General features: G+C 34.4%; 1 protein-coding gene across 1 annotated transcript in view; it reads right to left on the reverse strand.

Annotated features, from left to right (window-relative positions):
• The window catches only part of Lama2 (laminin subunit alpha 2), a 555,405-nt gene that overhangs the window by 389,712 nt on the left and 151,369 nt on the right, over positions 1-14,324 (reverse strand). Inside the window, exon 4 of the mRNA XM_077801650.1 lies at positions 938-1,180. Coding sequence (XP_077657776.1) covers positions 938-1,180 — 243 coding nt within the window. The remainder of the gene's footprint in view (positions 1-937; positions 1,181-14,324) is intronic.

Genomic DNA, 14,324 nt, shown 5'->3' on the forward strand with positions numbered 1-14,324 from the left:
TTGAGAAGAGAATAATAATAAATATGGTAGCTATTGCTATCATTATTACTGAAATAGCAGCAGCAATGACAAAAATATTAAATGCTTATAGCACTAAATAGTTCATGCTTGTAGCACTTGGTGTACATGTCAGCACTGTTTCTATATAATCATCCATTTAATCATAATGGGAATCATATGATAAAAGTGATTGTTTATGTTCCCAATTTATGGAAGATGAAACTGACGCACAGATAACTTAAAATAACTGGAGGAAGAACACAAAACTAATAACAAGGAAGTCATGGCTTCAATCTGTAGCTTAAAATTAATGAATAAAACTAAAATTTTAGCTGCAGGATGAAAAACACTACAGGGTAGCAGAACACTTTTGATTTAAGCATACAGCCTACTTGCACATAATTGAGAACCTCAGAATCCTGCACATTAATATTCAGGATGGCCCAACCAGAGCAAAGAAACCCCACTGTAGCACTCTGTGGTGATAGCAGAAAAGCATCCACGACTCAGGATTTCTTTTATTTGGGCCCTTCATGTAGATTCCATTTCTTCACAAATCCCCCTCTTTTGTCTCCATCTTCAGACCAGAGCATACACAAATGTAAGGCTTTCTTTAAGGTCTCCAGCCTTTCTCTAATCATTATCAATCCTCACCGTCAGGAAAGTCTTTATATATAAAATTAATCACTGACTTTCCAGCTTAAACCCATTTCCTATTCTCTGATCTTTATTGGAGATAGGAGACACATGAAGGTAGTTAACATTCTAATCACCTTGGGTTTTTTTTTCTTTTTTTATTTAATAACTCATTTAAATGTACTTCTGCTAAATCCCATTTAAAATCTCTCTGACATTAATTACTGATATATTCAAGTCTTTCTGACAGGCTTATTTTGCCATATAAAATGTACTTCAATGGTGAGTATTCTCATCTTACCTCTCCATTTTCTAAAGGGTGTATTTTGGAATAAAATGAAGTGCAGATGACCTCGTCGTCTTTGGCATAGGATGGAGGTCCAGTGCGGGGATAAATATTGTAGAGGGTCAGGCACTCTGTGTCCGTCACAGCGTGGTACTGCCAGGGTTTGTATTCGATGTCATCAAGTGAGCGTTCCAAAATCCAGTTCCCAGGCCGAGGGGAGTTAGCTGCTTTCACAATCACATAAGCAATCTGGAACACCTGGGGAAGAGTGACAGCAGCATGACTTTTCAATTCCAAAGTCTTTTCACCTTTTTTTTTTTTTAATTCTCAAATATGCAGCTAACTGATGTGGGAGATTTTATTTTACTTTTATTCTATAACCCTTTTATGTTCTCTGAAATGATTTTACTATTGGATGCTCACATTTAATACCTGTTTGCTAAGAAGCGATGTTTCCTTTTGACAGCCATGACTTTAAAAGCAATGGATTAGGACTAGATTTTAGTTGTCTAACAACTCATTGGCATCATTTCACCTAACTTTTAAAGTTCCATTATGACTATTACCAATGAAAGTATTTATGGTCTGCTAATTTATTCACCCACAAAAAAATGTGTAAGAAATCCCATGTGTGACAAGTACTAGATAATCCAGGAAACATGCTTACTTGTGTCACTTAGTGCTTTAAAAAGTACTATTTTGATGGACTAAGATAATACAGAAAAAAAAATGAGCTTTGGAGGCACCCTCATGTGTTCAAATTGTAGCCCCACCATTTATGTGAACCTGGGAAGATTTCCAACTCTTGGCTTCCTTTTCTGTGAATTAAAGTCTAGAATAAGCACACCAGGAAGAGACAGTTTGGATTAAATGAGATAATGTATGTAAAGTATCTGGCAAAGAACTTAGCAGAAATACTCAAGCAATGTAAATTCCTCTATATTCCCAAATATTAAAAAAATGGAGAGAAAATTTCAGTGACATGCAGACAATTGATTGAAGTTGAAACATATTAAATGAAAGATTTTGAAACCTTCTCTTTATAAGAGGTAAAAATATTAAAAATGGAGAAATAAAGGAAATGGCATTGTTACTATAAATCAACAGTGACAATTGAGAGGAATGTAACAATCCTCTATTTTCAAATTCACATGGAAGATGCAAAATAGATCTGAAAATAAATATTCTGAGTGTTTTAGGATAGTATATACATGTGTTTTTACAAATAAAGTCAATAATTCCAAAAGTGTAATATATAAACACTATTGAATGATATTTTATGCAATGTTCAAGATAGAAATATACATACAAACTACTTTAAAACTGTGTTGAAAATATAAGGTAATAATGAGACATGGAAATTACAATACTAATAAAAAAATACGATACATTCTTGGTTGGTAAATGCTATAAGATGTGGGAAGCTTGACAACTTTAAGCTCTGGGTGATCAGGACCACTAGTGGGGTACAATTAGAAGAACAGGCCCACTACAATGTGGTAAAAGGCCTGCTGTGCCACAGAGGGAATCTTAAAAGAATGTTCTAGAAATAAACTCTATCTGCTTTATTGTTTTGACAGGAGGCCTTCATAAATTCATATATAATATCTATGGTATACATGAAGAGATTGAATTAAAAAATATGAAAAGTTGATACAGAAAGGTAAGTTCAGGCGACTCAGATACCAGTGCTTGAGAACTTTACTAGATATGAGCATACTTTGTACAAGTGAGGGGAAAATCATAAGCCTCAAGTGATGGCAGTTGGATCTGGTATTCAACTTTTAGGTTCAGTTAGGATAACCCTGGATGGCTAAAATACTGATATGTTTTTGTGTTTGTTGGTAAATCACTGCTGTACAATCAACCTCCTAAACACCACCCCTTCCCTGAGACTAGTTGATTATTCCCAGCAGAGTAAGGAACAGTCAAAACATCCATTGTCATTGGTGTGGAAATTGACCATTACTGACTCTCACTATAGGCAGTGAATACTGATGTGTTTATATTACAAAGGTACACATGTCAATATAATTGCAGATATATATATATATATATATATATATATATATATATATCATAATAAGCATGCCTATAAGTACTTGAAAACTGCTTAAACATTTATGGCAAGGCTACACATAAGCATACTAAAGCTGGCATCTCTGGAGATTCAGAAAGAGGAGTCAAGGAAAGGAAATAGAACAATTTTAAAATTTTATCCCAATATCCTGCTACATTATTTTTATTAACACAAATGTCTTTTAATAAAAGTAATTTAAAATAAAGAAAACTTCCAATACAAATTACCAGAGAAAGGACAAAATTAGGAATAAGATGAAACGTACTCTCTCACCTATTAACTAATTATTTACAGCTTTTGAATTTTTGAGGTATTGTTCATAAAAATTTCCTTTAGATAGTTCTTTTTTGGGGAGTGGGGATGTACTGGGGATTGATCTCAGGGGTGCTCAACCAGTGAAACACAACGCCAGCTCCATTTTTAAATTTTATTTAGAGACAGGGTCTCACTGAGTTGCTTAGCGCCTCGCTGTTGCTGCAGCTGGCTCTGAACTCGTGACCCTCTTGTCTCAGCCTCCCAAATATTTCAGATAGTTCTTATTAAACAACTCATCTCATGGAACTTCCTTGAAAGAAAATTCACTGAGAAGCATACCAACTGATTTATTCTACAAATGCAAAGGCAAGATTGCGTCCAGTATAAAATATGAAAGTCTGGTCCTAATTTTTGGTAATGCCAAAGTATTTCTGGCAGGATCTTAAAACCATAAGGTCAATACTAAATTTTGAGTGTTTAGAGGTAAAGAGCTACAGATTTTACATTTTTTAAAGATGCTACAAACCTTATTACAGTTCTTTTGAAATTCTAGGGATTCACTATTAATTAGATTTAGCCAAATAACCAAAATCTAGGTAACATAATTCCACATTGCTGCTATAAGCTCAGACTGGCCATTTCTCTTAGAACTGATGTCACAATCAACACTATTATATTTTGTGAACTGCAGGAACTAAGGCATACTTCTCTTTGGTGTTCATCTTATGATATACCTATGAGTTGAGAAAATTACTTAAATTATTTTACTCTTTATTTCCCAGTTTCTCTCCTCTACAGTCAAACCACAGAAGTGATAATGAACTGCATGTTCTTTGGAAGACAGAAGCTGGATGAATATTTTAAGTTAGCATCTTTCCTTCTAGGAGAAGAAACTTCACAGAGATATTTTTAAAAGATGAAAAACAACTGAGATTACAAAGCATATTGGAGACCAAAGGTACTCAATAAGAAAAATAAGGATACACTGAGGTCATGGATAAAGAACATGCTTTAGAAAGCAGCTCAGCAAGTAAATATAGAAAGAGGCCAAATTTTCTTGGAGCTATAATATGGATATACAATTTTGGAATTTCTGTGTTGGCTCTGGAATAATACATGCAAAATAATCCATGAAAAAAGTTCTAGAAGAAACCCCACAGAATCCTTCTATTATTCAATATAACAGCCAGAATTAAATGACATGGAAAAGCAGTCACTGCCTTTGAAAATATTAAAGGAGTCCTATTTCAAAACAATATCCTTCTTTCATTTATTTTCAATGAATTCTTTCACATCCCATGCAAAATTAATTAAATTTGTTGGCATGTAGTATTATGAATAAACTTTTTAAAGTGTCATAAATAGTATTATTGAAAAACACAATGAATAGAAGTATTCTTTAAAGGCTTCAGAGAATGACTGTGAAAATTTTAACAGTGGTTTACTAAGTACTGCAAATTTTCAATGGTCCTTAACAGAATAGCTCTTTAATGTTATCTATGCTACTTTTATTAACTATCTCTTGTGTTTTCAGCATAAAAACTCTTCAAAATCAGCAGCTTTAATACCTGATTTTCAAATGAATATATCCCTAATCTATTTGGTGTGCAACAAGGAAAGAAAACACCCACATTAAAAGATGTACTAAGCCTCATACACTTCAATGAATCAAATTTATCAAATGTGATGATACAGAAATGTTTTTCTGATGGAAGTCACATTTACAAATTTTGTGCCTGAAAAAAATCTAAAATAACTCTGAAATTAATACCAAATATCTAAAATTTTAGTGCAGCAAAGAAAACTCACCATTTCCTATTCCATGTGTTGATCATTTGCTTGCCACCTAACAAACTATCGTGTGATTACTTCATCTGACAAAGCATGGAATTAGATGTTACTTTGATAATTAGTAGAGTGTTAAGAACTTGATCTTGTTGAATGCGGATTTGGAGAATAGGGTCTTTCTAAAGAGTATTTCAGTCCCAAAATAAAAGTAACAAATCACAACCAATAGAGTGATGGTTTCCAAACATTTTCACATTGTGCCTAAGATAAAATTACATTTGCACAGCACTGTGTTGAACAGAGTCTCACTGCCTGAAATAAGTTACCTGGGATCTCTGAGCACTCTGGATGCTGCCCTAGGGCTGAATATCTTAGCTCATCTATAATCCATATAGATAAGCCTAATTCAGAACCAATTTCTAGCATTCACATTACTGGGTGGGTATGCATTAAAAAAAGTTTTTTGCTAAGATTAATCACAGATCTAGAAAAATGCTACCAAAGACTATTGTGTTTAGGACATTTACTGAGACTTTTGAGTGTCACTGGCACACAGAAGAGCCAGGATAAAGTGTAATGATGTAACAAGGGCAGAGGTCCTCTAATTTCCTATAGGCTTGTTCCCATGAAAGCCATAAAACATTAATGACAGCTACTGTCTATGGAAGATGGCACTTCTGCCTTCTCCTAGGACCTGATTTACTTTCTTCTGTGTCTTCTTTCCTAATCTCAGGAGAGCAGTGTGTGGCTATTTAATTTCTACCCAATGTTAAGCTCTGCACCACTGCCCACGCAGCTGTCAAATGGCTGTGAATCTTAGAGTAAATGGATGTCCACAAAATAAAACTGTTTAATGTTGAAGGAGGTTCTACAATATTGTACTACCAGCCTTGTTAAGGATTTTAACATTTCCATCAATTTTGATGTCATCTCAAATACATTTTGAAAGCTTATTCTTGCTTTAATAGTATATTTGTCAAATTCTCTTATTTATCATATTTATCATATATATATATATATATATATATATATATATATATGAGAATTACCCAATGTAAGAGTCAGAATGGATGATAGAAAACATGAATTGTCAAGCTTAGCTCCCATTGGAATAATCTGGGAAGCTTTGTAGAGTGCCTTTGATGTTTCCTTATCTAAGCTGATGGATAGCATATGATTATCAGCTTTTCCTCTTGTGATTACTAAAGAAAAAAATTTAAAAAACCAAAATAGGAACCAATAAAAACAAACAGAAATGGATATAGAGAGTATGGCATTTTTCTGGAAGATTCATCAGAGTTTCTGATGAAGGAGAGTAAAGGTCAGAGCCCAGAGAATTCAGTGGTTGTTGCCCAGGTGAAAGTCCTGGGCCAATGGATACAGGCAGGAGTTGTTGCTGTGGAGTGGGCTGAAGACAGAGAATTTATAGAAAGTCTATGTATCACAGAGGGCTATCTCACAGCCCCACTTCTACTTAAGTTGCATGTGACCAGGCTTTTACTATCCAGTGACAATTTCTGAGCAATCTCAGAAAATTAGTTACTATTATCTTAAAATTCTTTGAAGAGATAATTATATAAATTCTGATAATACTGTTACTAGACTTAAGTTTACAACAAGTTCAACAAAGGAGTTTTTAAATGATGCTTTAAACTTAAAAAAATAATTTTAGAATATATCCAATTATTAGTTTCTAGGTGAGTTCTTTGTCCACTTATACATTTACTTACTTCAATAAACCTAGAATATTGTGGTAGGGAGCTCAAAAGGAGATTTCTCCCCCATACTCTCTATCTTCAGACAAACACATTTAAAATAATTTCACATACTAAAATGACTTGCAATTGTCACTCAATTATAATGTGCAATCCACTTATCTAACTCTCCTCCACCAAATATGTATTACAGTTGCTGAGCATCCATTTATTGAAGTTGCAGGTAAGCAAACCTGCCACTTTACCTCGAGGTAAGTGTCTCCCAGGTCATAAGAGAAACAGAAACACTTTGCTTCCAATTAAGACAAAAAAAAAATTATGTACACATTAAAGACGTAGGAAGTTAATACAGATGAAAACGAATTAATACATCACCACAGAATTCTTAAGAAACAATAATCTAACTGGATGGCTAATGATAGTCCTTTGAAGAGAGAATTTGCAATTACTTTTGAAATTATTTTTAAAGGATTTGAATCATTGTCTAACTCTTCAAGAGACAGTATTTGAAAGAATTTTCTACCTCATTCTGCAAAAATGTTAATCATAAGTCTATCTCTGAAAAATGAGTTACTTTTTGGTTCTCCCTATGTTAATATATAAATATAATGCAATTCCATTTTTTTTCATGAAAAAAATATTAAGTGAACCCCCACCTCGCCTCTCAGAGCTGGACAAGTTGATGATGAAGTTGATTTGGAAGAATCAAGAAGCCCTGAGAGCAATGAATGGAGGTAAACATTGTTAACTAAGAAAAGCCACATGAAGTAATCAGCTTCCATCTGACTACTGTGAAAGGGGTCCCTCATGAAAAAATAAAATGGATATATGCCTACTAATATCCTCAGAAGAGACATATCCAGACATTGTCAGGAGTGTATTGGAAGTAAGTGTAAAGTTGGTCTAAACTGAACTGTCAGTTTTCAGAAAATGAAATAGCAGAGGAGCAAGTAAATAGCACTGAAGTAGAACAATTAGCAAACTGCAGAATCTAAGATCCTCTGTTGGACAAACAACATGATTTCTTTAAAAAAGTAAATTGTGAGGAAGTTAAAAAATAGTGAGGTTACAGATAAAGAGAGATTTAAGACATACAAACAAATACAATGTCTTCATTCACATTGTGATTCAATCAACCAATCATTTAAAAAGAATCTGGAAGCAAGCATGATAAATTTTAATACTGTCTAAATACTTATTAATACCAAAGTAGTATTTAGGTGTGACAATGGTTTTATTTATAAGTCTTATCCTTTACAGATATATAATGAGTTATTCATACAGAAAGTTGTTGAGTTTACTTCCAAATAATCCAGGGCACAGAATGGGATGTGGAAAAGTTTAGATCTGACATGAAGGGATTCATGAGCTAATTCTCATTTCTGGGTGGGTTTGGGGACATTTGGACCTATAGTATCCTTCTCTATACTTTTGTATTTGCTTGGAGATTTTCACAATTAAAAAAAATATAACTTACTAATACATCTCATTTTTATAAATAATTCTCTTTCACATACCAATATATCCACTGGCAATAATTTAGTGCTTGCTCTTAAAGTGCAAACAATTATTGTATTTTCTTAATTATCTCGATGAATGGTTAGCTCTATTTCTCACTGTAATTATACTGCACTCTGAGATCAAAAAATACATATGAATAATTACCAAGTCAAAAAGGCTTTTTTGGCCTACAAGGTCTCAAAATTTTAGTCCAGTTTTAAAGGGAAAATAGTAACATCAGTGAATGGAATCCAATTGGAATGAATAAGGCCCTCCCTCAGCCTATTAATGTATTTAGTTTTCCATGCTTCATTAAGTCACTATCATTTTTTACAATGTTAGCTGCAGGGAAAACTCAGGCAAGCATTTTCCTTGTCTTTAGCACTGCCCTTGACATCTATTCTCTCTTCACACGTTTCTCTCTCATTTGAAACAATCTATGGTTTCAAAAGATTGACCTGCTTCCTGTGAATAAGTCATTGGCTCAGCATGGCTTTTACACCAGCTACTGGTAAAAGAGCAGGTAGGCTGAGTCCCCCATAGAACATGACAGTTCTTTCAATGAAACCATCAGGAGCACAATATTGGTGTGAATCACAGATAATCAAAAATGTGACAGTTTAAAGCTTGCCTTCTAAAAATTATTCACCCTGGAGAAATACCAGCATTACCTTTGTTTTCATGCTTCTGTAGTTATCAGGTTAAGAAGAACCTATGCATTCTCCAATTTCGGACTTTACAGACATGAATGAATCACTCTAGTTCAAAGCATTTGGGGAATAATAGAGATTTGCTGTGATGAGAAAGAGTTCAAAATATAACGTTAACAGTGTAGAATAACAAAGAATGAAATTTTCTGATCTTGGCTCATGAATCAGAAACAGATCCGAGTCACTTAACACTTATCCAACTTTAGCTAGTACAAATGAAATAGCATTAGCTAGTTTGATGCTTATATATGGCCCCAATTTCTTGTCCTTCTCCAGGGAATTCTTTTGGTTATTACTTTACCACCTCTTCTCTCTTTAATTCCCTGCAGCCCATGGATCACCCCTCCACCCTATTCTAGAATCCCCTTCTGTTTCCAGTGGCCTATTTGGAAAATTCATATTCTTTGCCCCATCTTTATCTTCTTTGCAGTATCTGCAGCTATTGATTATGCTGTTCTCTTGATTTCTGAAACTTCTTCTTTCTTTGGAAAAGTGATATTTATTTAAAATTTAGGGAGTAAACAGCACAAAGTAAACAACACAAGAGGAAGGGGTGAAGATAGCACTAGATTGAATTTCCCTCTATTCTCTTGATAGCTAGTTCTGATCCTTTCTAATTTGAGTTTCCTAGACAAAATAAAATAAAATAAAATCCAATCTTTTATTTCCTAATCATCTGTTTCTTGAGATTAAAAAAAAATTTTCTTCCTGCTTTTTCCTAGCATGCAGAAGTTTGTGCCAACAAGAATTCTATGAGATAGAGATACTGAAAACAGGAGAAGAGAAGTATGTTAGAATCAGGGCCCCTCAAAATATCCATAACTAATCTTTGGAACCAATGAATATGTAACCTTATTTAACAAAAGGACATTGAAGATATGATTTAATTAAAAACCTCAGGGTGGAAAGATCAGCTTGGATTATCCAGGTAAGCCAAATGTATACAACGTCCTTGAAAGTAAAAGAGGAAGGCAAAAGAAGAGGTCACAGCAAGTGCAGTGGCACACAGATATAATCCCAATAACTTGGGAAACTAAGGCTAGAGAATGGCAAGTTCAAGGTCAGCCTCAACAGCTCAGTGAGATTTAGCTTGGTGGCAGAGTTCCCTGGGTCCAGTCCCAAGACCACACAAACACACACACACACACACACACACACACACACGTCAGAATGACAACAACATGACCAGGACTCAACCTGTTGCTAGCTTTGAAGGGCAAGAAGGATGAGATCATGAGACAAGGAACTCAGGTGGCCCATGGAAGCTGGACAAAAAAGTTGATCCTACACTAGAACATCTGGAAGGGAATGCAAACCTGCCCAGTTTTAATTTTAGGCCAGTAAGACTCCTGTTGGATTTTTACTGTAAGACAATACATTCATTTTATTTTAAGTTGCCAAGTTTATTAGTAAGGTGTTATGGCAACAATATAAAACTAAAACACTAAATAACTAGTTCTAATTCACATGACTAGTAACAAATAAAGCAAGATCTTTTTCCAGAACAGTACCATCTCTCATGTGTATGACTACTTCACTCTCTCCATTATACAGATGTTTTGCACATTTCAGTTTAACCATACCTGCAAGACCCATTTTATATTTCAAACTAGCAACAGAACTTCTCTTGTGACAATTTAATTTTGCTTTGTAGTGAAGCAGTTTTGCCTTTTTTCAGTCACTAAAACTTAAGTCTTCAATTGCTAGCAATAGAAACTACCACATATCCTATAAATATCTATTAATGAATGAATGGTCAATTAGTTTTAAAATTTCATTGAATAAGTAATAAAAAATAGATTGATTGCACCTCTGAGATAACTCAATGGACCTCAGAGGTGATTTCTACAAGTATCTGAAGGGTGACCCTAAGTAACTGAATCAGGGTCCCTCAAATTGTTCATATCTTAATCTTTGGAACCTATGAATATGTAAACTTAATTGACAAAAGTACTTTTAAGATATGATATAATTAAAAATTTTAAGTTGGGGCAATAACCCTGGATTATCTATAACTATCTGAAAGTTGAACCTACGTAACCACCACAAAAATTAGCAAGTACAAATTATATAACTCATATCAATGGAGGGCATACTCTACCAAGATGACAGTCTAAATATTTCTAAATCATATATTCTTCCTTAGAAACAAAAAAAATTGCAGAAGAGAGCATTCTAACACTGTTTGTCCAACTGGCCTCTACCCCAAATTTTAAAGAGGTGACCTCACTTGCCAGTGAAGTGTGAAGAATATAAATGAAATGAAAAATGAGAAAGCTGCAGAGCCTTATGTCATTCTGCCTGAAATTTAAAAACAAAGATAGGAAAAGAGACTCACAGAACTATATGGGCATTTTCTCAAGCCTGAGTGCCAAAAAGGTAACAAAAAATTTTTTTTTAAGTCTACCATTGTAAGAAGATATGTGACAAATTTCTTATAGGAATTGCTCCACAAGTTTTTCACCCTGTATTCTGCATAGATAGCTCATAGTGTTTCTTGAGTCTAAAATTCTCCAAATTATAATATAACTTCCATGATGTCAAGTCAAAAATGATTTATGCTGTGAGCTGGGTTTCTTAAACTCAAAATGAACCACAGCATACACAACACTTAGGAGAACATCCAAATCCACTGTCTTCATAAGAAATTTTTGCTATTAGAAAGTTTTCTTGCTTACACATCCCAAAGTTGTCCATATAGGCCTAACACATATGTGCGTGTGTGTGTGTGTGAGTGTGTGTGTGTGTGTGTGTGTGTGTGTGTGTGTATATATATGTAACTGGATATATATATCATATATATATGGTAGACATGAAATATATGATAGAGATGAATATCTCGTGTGTGTTACAATTAAACTGTATCTTATTTAATCAAACTAGAACTCATAATTCAGGAGGGATAAAAGAAAGCCCCAAAGGTGATGTGGGAAAAACTTTCTAAGATTAAAATAAAAGTAGGGCAAAATGTTGCCCCTGATTTCTGATTTTTGAAATGACTCTCCCATTAAACATTTAGTCACAAAATCCAAAATAAATAAATAAAAGAAAAATTTATCTTTGGGAAACATAAGTAGTAGTCCACCAATATGGAATCATGCTCTTGCTTATTTGTGAAACCTAGTGTAAAACATAATCTGTAGGGCCTTTTGAGCAGTCTGACTACATTTGCTTATCATCAAATGGCAAAGCTGCAAGATCATCTACAAGGATACCTGACACCTAGAACTGAGAGCACCTACACAGCAAAGAAAGAACAACAGCAGAGCAACTGTGAAATCCTCCCAAAAGTACATGTGGAGAGACACTTACAAATAAAGACACCATACGAGGTCTAATGGCACATTTCCTAGTTCAGAGCCAAGAAAATTAAACATACAGTACAAAATATCTGCAGCTGTCAGCGAAGCCTTATAAGAAGTGTGAAGACTTAACTTTCCCTTAGCCCAGGCTTCCTGTCTGCAATGCATGGAAGAAGAGTATTGCAAAAAGTGACCATGAACACTACTTAGGGAAACTAGAATTCACACAACATTTTGTGTGGAGGAGCCTCCTCCATCGTTGGCCTCTTCAGCAGTTTACATTTCAAGTGTCTCATGGATAGAAATGAAGAATAACAGAATGATTATTAAAATGTTTGAGTTAATTCTTTCTGTGTCTAGGTCAGGAACAGTAAATTAGAAAACAAACCAAAAGAAGGTCATGATTTGAATTGTAGATATTCTTGACTGCGAACATTTTCAGAACACATCAAATGCCCACAGTACATAATATATGGGGATAACTTTCGGTGAATTTTTGCAGCCTAAACATAAATGAAATTATTTAAATAGGAACAGAATACATTTAAATGTCTACATACTCAATAATCATTTTATAGAGATTTACAAGAGAACCTTCACACAGGCATTAAGGTGACTCCTAATTAAGAAGGGTGGGAAGGACAGTGGTATCTGAGTCAAATCCACTTGGTCAGTATTATCCTTACCTTTGTTTTCCAAGATTCCTATTATAGAAATTCTAATATTCTGCACTTGTACATGTATCTTAAAAACCCACAGAATGATATATCAATCAGCTCATCTATTTATTTTACAAATACTGCTGAGCAACACATTGTTTTCAATGATAATCTTTAACCTAGTGTTGGAATACAGTGATGAAATGAAAGCTGCTCTCTCAAGGAGTAATTTTATAAGAAAATGAGCAATATACCAATGATGTGGTAGAGCCAGTTGACACTGGCTTTCAGAAGCCAATCAAGAGCATTTTTTTCTCAACACCTTGTTCGATGACATCACTCTAATAACTTGAAGTCACCCATAATAGGAGTATTTCCCTCATGGAAACTGGCTTACAAATCAGGGCTATTTTGTCCCCTGAAGGGTTAATTGATAAACACTTGCCAGGATACCGCTTTGATGACAAATAAGGTAAATGAATAAGTAATTTTAGGTAGATATTTCTATAATAGATGTTGATAATGGAAGGATTATCTGAGACAGTGTTGTTTGGGTAGAGTCCTTATTAGTACGAGGGATGAAACCAGTCAGCATCTTGGGGAACAGCATTTACGGAAAAGGAAAGAGCAAGTGTAAAGGGCTTAATACACATATAAACTTGGTTCATTCCAAGAATACCAATATGGCCAGAATCAGGAGCAATAGACTGGTCAGTAGCAGTGTTAGCGAAGTAGACAGGGCTTATATGGAGAGGTAGATATACTTTTTGTTGCTTTCTGATAAGTGGCCTTTGGAGAGAGGATGTTGAAACAGACTATATAACAGTTCTGGTGAAACTGATGAGGGCTTAGATTAGAAGGTGGTAGTGGTGCAGATGACACAAGACAGACTCAGGATATATTTTGTAGGAGAAGTTTGCAGGACCAGAATAAGAAGTATTAAGGACTATCCCCATGTGTTTTGTTTGTTTGTATATATTTGCCTCAACAACTGGGTAAGAATGATGTTATTTCCTGGGAAAAGTATTCTAAGGAAGGAAATCAAGATTTCTGCTCAAAGCTATAAAGTTTGTGATGCTCCATTAAATGTCCAAGTGGAGCTGCTGGTTGAGAGACAGACACAGCGCACTGTTAAATAGGCTTGGCACTTGGGCAAGTTTCTTAACTTTCCTGTGCCTCATTTTTTTCCCCACTTGGACAATGAAAACAATAACACATTTTGTTTATACAATTGGGATGATTATAAAATGTAATACAAGTAAATTGTATGTAGCAGTATTCGGCTTATACTAACCCCCATTAAATATTAGTTATTTTAATAAGCAGTGATCCTTTCACCTGTTTCCCAGTTGACTCGCAGGATCTAACATATTTTAATGTTGGAAGAGAAAAA

Source organism: Urocitellus parryii, chromosome 8 (assembly GCF_045843805.1).
Source record: "Urocitellus parryii isolate mUroPar1 chromosome 8, mUroPar1.hap1, whole genome shotgun sequence".
NCBI lineage: Eukaryota > Metazoa > Chordata > Mammalia > Rodentia > Sciuridae > Urocitellus > Urocitellus parryii.